This window comes from Trachymyrmex cornetzi, unplaced genomic scaffold (genome assembly GCF_001594075.2).
Source record: "Trachymyrmex cornetzi isolate Tcor2-1 unplaced genomic scaffold, Tcor1.1 scaffold156, whole genome shotgun sequence".
In the NCBI taxonomy this organism is placed as follows: Eukaryota; Metazoa; Arthropoda; class Insecta; order Hymenoptera; family Formicidae; genus Trachymyrmex; species Trachymyrmex cornetzi.
Genome location: NW_017296157.1, coordinates 4,168,659 through 4,180,207, shown reverse-complemented (window position 1 = coordinate 4,180,207; position 11,549 = coordinate 4,168,659). Strand labels below are relative to the sequence as shown.

Genomic DNA, 11,549 nt, shown 5'->3' with positions numbered 1-11,549 from the left:
TATACTTTACGTAGTACACTTATTGCCATATATATGACAGAATAAACTTTTATTACCTTTTACATTAAGTTTAGCTTATAATGCATTCTTTAGAATTGCAACGCTAATTCTGATAAATGTATTTGAAATTATTAAAGTATATTTAAATAATTTTAAAAGATCTTTAAGTATTTCAGACTCTAAACATTTTGACGCACACTCAACAAAAAATAACTTACGAAGTAAATGTTCACACGTATACTAACCCAAGAATAGTTCCAGAAATCAGAACACTTAAGATAATTACATATCCCGGATAATTTTCAACGAATATTATATAAATATCAACGACTTTTACGTCATGCCAATAAAAAAAATACCAATACGTAGTTATTGCTAAGTCAGAAAAAATGTACCCAATCCATCCGATTATTATTCGAATTATCCAGTTACGCAACCGTTGGTATTCCCTTGACGCACCGAGTGCTTCCAACGTATTATCTACTATCGAAAGTTTATGCAAGCTCATTTTCAATTCCTTTAATAAATTAGAATGATCAATTACGCGATGTAAAAAGAAACTATTATATTACAATTTTATATTGAATAAAAATTTGTATTGTAATGTGTATGGGAAATATGATAAATAAACCTGCATTGAAATTTATTATTTGAAACATAAGATTAAAAAAAATTATATTTGAAATTAACTTTAGAAAAATAATATAAATACAAATATTAATTTTAATAAACATATTTCGTCTACAATAAATAATAATATATAAATATTGAAAATGATCTGTTCAAAAATCTAAATTTGTATTTGTCTATAATTGTGAGATCAAATCTCCTTAATGCTATCAATAAAAGAAATAATTAGAAGGCAGGCCCCTATTATGATATAACAAATTCATTTTGGGTGAAATGCTGAAGGTCTATGGGCAGAATTTAAAAGAATAATTTAATAACAAGTTATTTTGAAGAAAATTTAATAAACTTTAAGATATACTGTTATGTAAAATTTAATTTATATATTATTTTTTCTGAAATCTGGAAAAAGTAAGCGATATAAACAGTGAACAAATCGCAAAATCAAACAATTGTGCTCATAATATGAGATACCTCAAGAAATCGATAATAAAGCGCAAAATACATCAGTATTGCAATGAAAAAACCTTATAATTCGTTTTAATAAGTTTTTAATAGAGACTAATATAAGTAATCTGGAACGGAAAATATGTAAAAACTGTAATCATTTCTTTGTTTTTTTTGCTGCACTTTTGTCTTCTACATCAACGTCAACAATTTGCAGCATTTCAACTTGTTACAGCTTGTTGATAATTTTCTATAAAATAACATATTAATCTTAGGCAAATTATCATAATCAAGCAAAGAAATAAGAAAGTAACACTCCGTGGATATCTTGTAATATTGCTCTTTAAGACTCCTAGTATAAGTAGTTATGTTACACAATTGTCGACTCGACGATAGTATTGAAGAAGTTAAAAAATCCGAACCAAAAATTGGACTGAAACTGAATCGAAAAACATTTTCGATTATCATATCGGTCCATTAGCCTGTACAATATTTGGATCCGATTATCGGTTTCGGTCCGATAAAAATAACGGTTATGATCCGGTTATCAGTTTCGGTTTCGGTCCGGTCCGAATTTCTGTTTGCGTTTATCTCATATCATGAGTATCTCATATTATGAGAGTAGCGCGTCTTATGGTTTTATGATTATCAAATCTAACTTTTATAAATAATTCAATATATCCCGTATTTATCACTTACTTTATCACTACATTCACAATTTATTGCCAAATATTTACTTATCAAATAACAAACAAGGTTTAAAGACTCATTTGAATAAAACTAAAGAAATCTAAATTCTAAAATCTTTTTTTTACAACAACTGTAACCACAATCTGATAATGAATTTTCCATTGAATAGTTCTTAACTCTAGAGCAATAAATTCATGGTGCAACTAACAGATAGCATGTATTAGTTTAGTAGAAAGGCTGCTATCTCATATTATGTGCCTATCTCATAATAAGAGATTTTTATCTATACAAAAGTTAAAGAATTTTAAAAAAGTCAAATAATATTAGGGAGTATATTTTAAAACTCTTACCTTAAAACGAAACCAGCTAACAAGTATCGACGTAATCACGCTGATAAATATTATGTTTGACTTCCAATCTGTTATAGTATCCCAATCATTGAAGTAAGTTGGATATGGATAGTCAACAGAAAACGTAAAAATGCTCCATGTGACGAAGGCATACAGGTAAGAAAGATACAGCCTAGGTTGTCCAAAAGGATATTCGAACAAGCCCAAACTACAGAACGAGCCAATGATCAATAATGGTGTCATCGCTGTCTGTAGCGTTTTCGTCATAGTTTCTGAGTCGTCAACTAATAATTTAAATTAATTTTTGCCGCACGAGATACAACTGTGTTATAATATTTTTTATAACAATTTCAGAAATAGTTTTTGCAGATGGAAACTTTATGAGAATTGCACTGTAAGGTACTTATTGTATTGGAGGATAAAGTAAGTGCATATGAACTAACAAAAGTATACTGCGTGACAAACTAAACATACAGATAATCTAGATTAGATTGCTTCCTTCCTTGCAGAATTTTTATTTATATGTACGTATTATTACAAGACATAAGCGGTTATAAACCGTCGTTGCAATATTATGTTTTTATAAGCACAAATATGTTTAATGGATGCTTTTTACTTTTGACGACACGTGTGAGTTAAAGCTGATAACTTTGATAAACTATTCCATACATTGAAGTCATGCATAAGATCCCAAGGAGAACAAGAAAATCAAAATAATGTCAATTTGACGTCATATTGAATTTATGTCATTCTTTGATAAAAGTTTCGATCTCAAATGACTTTATATATAAAGTCATTCTTAGATCATCGCTAAGATCGAGATTTTTATCATGACCAAAAAATGATATAAATTCGATCAATATAACGTCAAATTGATATTATTTTGATTTTCTTGTTCTCCTTGGGATATAATAATACTTTTTGTAAAGTAAAGATACGTCAAATTATTGTTGTAATTATAATATAATGTAGTAATATAAACATAAAACGTGGTGGTTAATTTTATTAATATTCCTAATATATTTTTATATTCAGAGTTTCCTGTAACCGAATCGCCTTTTAAGAGCATGTTTCTGAGATATTTTTGACTCAAAAGTCCTAACACAAAAATATCGAGATTATAATTAATTTTTGAATTAATAACGACTAAAGTTCTGTAATCACAGAGCTGACATTTCGCGCGTTCAGGCATGATAAAATGACAAATGGTGATGGCGCAGGTCGTAATTTTGTCGCAAAAACATTTAAAAACAAAAAAGTAGGCATTACAGAAGAAAACCCTACCAAAAGTGTTTGTTCAATAAAGTGAAACTGGGATTTCCAAAACAAGGCCGTGTTCGTATATATGTATATTACTGCCAGTTGTATAGTACACTTGAGAACAGGAATGCCTTTAAACATTCAAGATGGATGCGTTTCGGAACACTGTCGAACCGTATACAATTTGTATACGGTTCGACAGAGTTCCGAAACGTATCCATCTTGAATGTGTAAAGGCATTTCTGTCCGCGAGTGTATACAGTACTTATACGTAACGGGAACTATAGATTTTCAGTACTGACAGTCAACTGATAGTAATATACGAAAATGGCCTAATATAAGCTTATCTAGAATTCTTATGTCAAGTAAACTTTCGGTTATATCTCAGAAACTAAATAAATAAATTATAATAAACAAATCTAATTATCGTTACGGTTATTAAAAGGAAAAAGTAAAGCTGTTAACAAACCGTTACAAAAAAAAACTTGTAACAGTAACGGCGTTACAAGTAGCTACAGTTACTTCTATTTCCTTTGAATTTCTCTTCGTGCGCAAGTAAACTCTCCCGCCCATTTACTATCTAATCGCCATTACGATTCGTAGTATATCGCTACATCGCACGATATATCGATACACACATCGTCGACTGTCGACGAGTCGACGTACGCATATATGACGTACTCCATACTTGCTTCAGTTCATGTCCCATGATTCGCTCCATTCTCCGTGATTCTCCATTCAGCAGCAGCTGGTGACGCTGGTGTTTGGTTTTTTCGTAACAACTTTGGTCGGAAACGTGATTCCTCGTCTTTTTCGCGGCCGGATATCTCACAAAACTTACACATCTTACGCGCCGGTCGCGGCCAGAAAATAAAATGACGGAAAACAAAACGGAATTTGTAAGTATCCTTAATTTCCCGATCCGTCTTAATCTGTCATAACCTCTACGTTCGTGAGATCTGTTTGCAATAATTATGCGATGTAAAAAGTTCATTATTTTATCAATCGTTTCAAATTTTCTGTAATTATTTTCTTCTAATTCGAGAAATAATGGACGTAAGATTCCCTCAATTTTAAACTTATGAAATTAAAAGAAATGGATCAACTTAGACATGCCTATGCAATTTTATAATATTGTTATAAATATAATTTATGATATTATATAAATTATTTCTTTTTATGTCGCTGCATAAAAAAGATTTATTATTTTATTTGTATGTATCGCTTTTGATCGTGTTCAATTAATTTCTTCTGATTTGGGAAATAATAGACATAAGGTTCCTTTGATTCTTAAACTTAAGCAATTAAAAAGATATCTATACTTAGCTACGAAATTTTATATTACTATTATAAACAAATATACTCTATTTGTAGTATTATAAATTATCTCTTTATATTTTATAAAGATTCATTATTTTATATACATTGACTGTTTCCAATTTTGATTTCTTCTAATTCATAAGATAAGAGATCTGTTTTTTGTGGCTGCACCAGTGTACACTTTTGGAACTTAAGTGAGAAAGATATATGTTTGATATTTGTCGAAAACAAGAAAGAGAGTTCTAGTGCAATCTAGTGCAGGAACAGAAAACAGACCAATAGACATAAGATTACTTTGATTCTAGACTTGTGAAATTAAGAGGAATAGATGTCTTATAATTGATATTTAACGGCTACAAAATTTTCTATTACCTTTATTGTAAACGTGTTCTGTTATATCTTATTCTATAATGTTATATATCACTTTATTAAAATACTATCTGTCTATTAATATTTATACTTATTCTATTACTATAGACAAGAGTAATATATAATTCTTGTCTTCTTTGCATAGAGATTTTGTCATGTTTTACATATTTATTTAAAAAAGTATTTAAATAAAAGAAATATGTAACATATATATAAATTTGCGTTTGAATTTTTGAAGGTATATCTCTATTGAAATTTGTTTTGCAGGACTGGGGAAATGAAAAGTTACAACGCGCTCAAAAGACTGTTGATGAATCGCCATACGACTTAGAAGCATGGAGCATACTTATAAGGGAGGCACAGATCAGACCAATCATAGAAGTACGACCAGTATTCGAGAAACTTGTTACAGTATTCCCATCGGCTGGACGTTATTGGAAAATTTACATAGAGCAAGAGGTAATTAATTATATCAATTTTTACTAAATTATACTGTAACTACAGAAATTATTTCAATAAATCATTTAACTTTGTAATATAGCAAAAAATCTTGTATACTGTTTTATTTTAAAAAGAAACATTTGTAATGAGATTTTAATCTATTTTCTTGTTTGTTTTCCTAGATGAAAATGCGGAACTTTGAGAAAGTGGAAAAGGTATGTTAATATTAATTCTATGAATTTGTATGTTTAGTTTAAAGAGTTTATATTTATATTTATATATTATTAATATTAAATTTTTGCTCTATTCCCAAAAAGAATTCAAATGACACATACAGAAAATTCAGTTTGTGTAGATAAATAAATTAACCATTGGTACATAAATTGTTTTATAAATTAAAGTAATTTTATAACAAAATTTATTTTATTTCATTACAATTATAAAAATTGCTGAAATTGTATCCAATGTAAATATATAAAATGATATTTTACATAATTTTCTCTTTTATATTAATTGATTTGACTTATTAATCTCTACTTAATCTAATAGGCGCGTCTTTTCGTTGTAAAGTTAATTCTCTTATCATGAACGCTATTTTTACAGAATGGCTGTTTCTATTTTGTTTCGTTGCTGTAATAAAACGGGTTAGAATCTTAGGATATTACTAACATGCAGTGTTCGAATATTATCATATAATGTGATTTTAAACATTTTGCAAATTATATGAGGTGAATAAAAAGACTATTTCACCACAAACCAATTATTTCATTGATTAATAATTGATCTTTTTATATATTTGGGAGGTTGTTTTCTTTGGCTGTTATTTATATTATTTATTGTGAAGTTTATTTGAAAAAAATAATGGCGATTGTAATATCCAAAGAAGATAACTTTCTGAATGTAATAGCCTTATTCCTTCCTGTGCAGTATACTTTTATTTGTGCTTTAAGATGTGTTAAAATCGGTTTATCGGTACTAAATCAACTGTATATAAATATTATTGCAAACTGGATGGCATGTATAATAAATAAGATTCAAGACTTACACTATATATATATATTATATATATATATAAAATATCAAGTCCTCAATCAAATCTCAGTATATATATTGAGGATATATTTTATAATGTTGTTTTATTCAACCACGAATACGAAAAGTTCCACTCTACACCTTCCCTTTTAGCAATATTTGAGAAAATCTAATATAGATGGAAGCTCAAATGTTGCGATAACCTTTAGAAGTAGCATAAAGCGATAAAATATTTAATTAAGTAGTTATTGATATAATTATTTTTCTTCATTTGTCATAATTCGAAGAATTTTAATATTAAGGCATTCTTGTCACTCTATGCTGCTTCACATTGTCTTCATTTTTTTATATGTCTTGGGATCATTCATTTCTGGATCCCACATAGGTTCGTTTTATTCTAATTAGCCCCACTTGCAGAAAATAAATAAATTTTTTATTTTGTGTGGGGCATTTTTTTATGTTATATTAAACAATATATACATATTTTTTATATACGAAACATTAATGTTTCTCATTATTGCTAATAAATCATATCTTTATGCAATAAACTATTCTCGATTGGTGCATTGGTGCATTATTATTTATCCCATTTTTACATATAATAAACATTATTATTAATGACTGTATTCTATTAAAAATTTTCTTAATAAATTTTGCCTATTATTTCCTATGATATAAATGTACAATTTATCCCGTGCTTCGTTCATTAGAAATGTTTAATTATGTGTATAAATAAAACTTGCCTTTATGGGTAAGTAATTTGGTGGATATATATACGTATATATCTTCCTGTGGGACAAGAGCCTGTGTGTGTCTGTATGAAGTCTTATATTTATGGTGCCTAGTTACTACGGATACATTTCTAAAATGTCTCTTTTGTCTAACAGCTTTTCCAAAGGTGCCTCATGAAAATATTAAATATTGAATTGTGGAAACTATATCTTTCTTATGTCAAAGAAACGAAAGCAAGTCTAACTACGTATAAGTAAGTACACGGAAGTATTTTGTTTTAAAATACAAGGTGTTTTATAACATGTGGGCATAATTTTAGAAATGAATTCAAAGTAACACAAAAATTTCGTATAAACATTTGTTCTAACTGACCTTGTTTCCGAATTACATACGTATTCGGGTTTCATTGATTCTCGTTTCAAATTGACAATGAGTTAGGGTAGCGTCTGCATATGTCTTCATACAGCTTTGCGTCTTATGACTATTAGTAAACACTTTCTATATGAATACGATAAGCAACAGTTTGTAACGAGAATTATTGAAACATGAAAAGCGTCTATAATTCAGAAACAAAGATACGTATTATGGAATTATGTGGAAAAGATTCCAATCAGAATTATTTCTTTAATTATATATTTCCTAGATTTCTATTATATTTTCTAAGTAAAACGGAATAATTTCGATCGGAATCTATTCCGACTAATTCCAAAATATGAGCCAGAGTCAGACAGAACAAATATTTGTAAGAATTCTTTTGTGTTATTTTTGTGTTGTAAATTTATTTTTTAAGTTATATTCCTATATGTTATGAAATACCCTGTATATAATTCGAGTGCAAATGTAAGCATTGTTTATTTTTTGTACCGATTGATATTAAATTAATTATACAAAGTTTAAAGGAAATTACTTGTTTTTAAGATGAGAAAAATTAATTGTGACATTTTTTAGGGAGAAAATGGCACAGGCGTATGATTTCGCATTGGATAAGATTGGCATGGATATACATTCTTACAGTATTTGGAATGATTATGTCATGTTTTTGAAGAGCGTTGAAGCGGTCGGATCATATGCAGAAAATCAGAAAATTAGTGCAGTACGGAAGGTAATATGTTATAATATTTTCAAGTATTTTATATTTTACTACAAGAAAAGAAATAAAAATTTAACATTTTATGAATAAAAGTAATTGTCAACGAATATTAAATCATAGGTTTATCAACGAGGTGTTATTAATCCCATGATAAACATGGAGCAGTTATGGAAGGATTACATGTCATTTGAGCAAAATATTAATCCAATAATCGCAGAGAAAATGGCCATCGAAAGGTCTAGGGATTATATGAATGCAAGACGCGTCGCTAAAGAACTGGAAGCAGTTACAAGAGGTTTGAATCGGAGTGCACCCAGCATCCCTCCAACTGGTCATCCCGAAGAAGTTAAACAGGTACTCTACGATTTTGTTCATATTTTCAGCATATTTTCTCTTTTATTATTAAAACTGCAGATATAATAGTTGTAGCATAAGTAAATAGTTATACTGCGCTATTCTTAATTTTAACATCTGTGCTTCGTTAGAAAGGCAACGCTATATATTGAATCGCATCAGCATCTCTCTTCAACTAGTTACTTTAGAATTGCGTGCGTGCGTGCATGATATATATAAAGTAGCTACGATAGTGTCGCTGCGCGTAGCTTAGCGCCGAGACACTACCAGTGTCTCCAGATATATTCACTTATTAAGCTATCTCTTCTTTCTAAATCAGTGACAACTTCATAGGAATACGCAGTCTATACTTATTACGTCTAAAAATTAATTTTCAATATCGATTGCAATATATCCAATATACATGTATATTACATTTAATGCATTTTATCAAGGTTGAATTATGGAAGAAATATATTGCATGGGAACGCAGTAATCCTCTAAGAACAGAAGATACATCGCTGGTCGCTCGGAGAGTTATGTTCGCAATCGAACAATGCCTCTTATGTTTGGGTCATCATCCTGCGGTATGGCATCAAGCGGCGCACTTCTTAGAGTTAAGTTCTAAGATATTGACGGAGAAGGGTGACGTGAATGCAGCCAAGAATCTCAGTGATGAGGCTGCTACTATGTTTGAGAGAGCGACAAACACATTATTATCGAAGAATATGTTGCTATATTTCGCGCACGCAGACTTTGAAGAGGGTAGAGTGAAGTACGAGAAAGTGCATCAAATATATCAAAAATTTCTCGATATACCTGACATAGATCCTACCTTGGTTAGTATATATATACATATACACTTGTGCATTATTATATTGATAACGTATTGATTTTTTTATCGTGCAGGCATATGTACAATACATGAAATTTGCGAGAAGAGCCGAAGGTATAAAATCTGCGAGGACAGTGTTTAAACGAGCACGAGAGGATATAAGATGTAAACACCACGTTTACGTTGCTGCTGCGTTAATGGAATATTATTGCACTAAAGACAAAACTATAGCATTTCGTATATTTGAACTAGGATTAAAGAAATTTGGAGATAATCCTGATTATATTCTTTGTTATATAGATTACTTGTCACATTTAAATGGTAAGAATCCAGGAAAATTATTTAATTTTTTTTTTATAAGTGCTGTTCTAAATGATATTGCTATATTGCATATTATTGCAGAGGATAATAATACAAGAGTCCTATTCGAGAGGGTATTATCTTCTGGCTCTAGCTTAGAACCAGAAAAATCAGTGTATGTGCATTTATATGATATTAAAAATTTTACTATGTTATCGTTTTACTACACCTTTGTTCGTTTTGCAAACAGTGATTAAATATTTCTTACAGAGATATATGGAATCGTTTTTTGGAATTCGAATCTAATATTGGCGATCTAGCTAGTATCGTAAAAGTCGAGAAGAGACGAAGCGCAGTATTGGAGAAGGTTACTATTTGTCTCAGACATAACTTATTGTAATACGAGAAATAATGCGCGACTATTATTTAAATTATCACTTGTCTATTCTGTTAGATTAAAGAATTCGAAGGGAAAGAGACCGCTCAATTAGTAGATAGATACAAATTCTTGGATTTGTACCCGTGTACGGCTATGGAATTGAGATCAATAGGATACATGGATGTCTCCAGCGTTACTAGGAATTCTATTGGAGTTATACCCCGCGTACCTGATCCTGAAGAAGCGATTGCCGCTTTGCCCAGACCCGATTTGTCGCAAATGATACCATATAAGCCAAAAGTAAATCCTTTACCTGGTGAACATCCGGTTCCAGGTAGGTTTCGTTGAATACAATGAATACATTTTCACTTATATCGAATATAATATTAGTCAACTATATATTATCATGTCTATTGTTACTATATTGTAGGTGGTTCATTCCCGTTACCAACGGCCGCGGCTCAATTGTGCACTATATTGCCTCCACCTGGTTGTTTCAGAGGCCCGTTCGTTATCGTTGATTTATTGATGGATGTTTTCAGTAGAATTCAATTACCTGATCATGGTATTTATTATCATATTTGTAAATTTTTGTCTTTAAACATGGTACATTTTAACAATTAAAATAAATTTACAGCTCCGTTGCCAGAGGCAGATAACGGATGCGACACCAAGTTGTTCGATCTCGCGAAATCTGTGCATTGGATTGTCGATGAAAGTAATGATGGTATGAGCATCGGATCGAAACGTAGACGGACGCGTTTAGGTGGCGATGACAGCGAAGAGGAAGATTTACCACCTCCACCTATAAATGATATTTACCGCCAAAGACAACAGAAGCGAGTAAAATAAATGAGAGGAACGAATAACACATAAATGGTAAAAATATATATGAATGATCATGTTACGTTCGTAATGATGATTCATAACGTCGCGGATGTATTTTTATGAATTCATTTCTCGTCGCCATTCATTGATGGGAGGAACAGACTTATCATTATCGTGAAGCATATATTACATTTGTAAAGTTATTAAATTCCTTATGTGACACTCCGTGCACAATATTTTGAGTGCTATGTACTCAGAAATTCTATTGCGTCCTTTGGTTCTATTCTTCATATGTACAATTGTTTATGGCTAAATATATTATTTTTTAAATAAATTGATGTATCAGTTTATATATAATATAGAAGAGATATACAATATAAAAAATGAATACTGCCCATAACTCTAGACAAATTTCTGTGATTTGAGTGTATAAGATTAATCGAAACTATCTTAATTCTATCAGATCAATATTATTGAAGAGAAAACTAGTGATCATATAATAAAAACTGTCATTGT

The 11,549-nt window shown here is 30.1% G+C and overlaps 1 protein-coding gene across 1 annotated transcript; it reads left to right on the top strand.

The window, feature by feature from the left end:
- Window positions 1–4,088: 4,088 nt before the first annotated feature.
- su(f) (cleavage stimulation factor subunit su(f)) lies at window positions 4,089–11,337 on the top strand. Its single transcript, XM_018503192.1, has 13 exons — window positions 4,089–4,273; window positions 5,331–5,522; window positions 5,687–5,719; window positions 7,424–7,521; window positions 8,217–8,370; window positions 8,479–8,712; window positions 9,147–9,530; window positions 9,601–9,847; window positions 9,929–10,001; window positions 10,097–10,193; window positions 10,281–10,539; window positions 10,636–10,770; window positions 10,843–11,337. The coding sequence occupies exons 1-13, from the start codon at window positions 4,250–4,252 to the stop codon at window positions 11,055–11,057; spliced, it is 2,145 nt and encodes a 714-aa protein (XP_018358694.1). The 5' UTR covers window positions 4,089–4,249; the 3' UTR covers window positions 11,058–11,337.
- The last annotated feature ends 212 nt before the right edge of the window (window positions 11,338–11,549 follow it).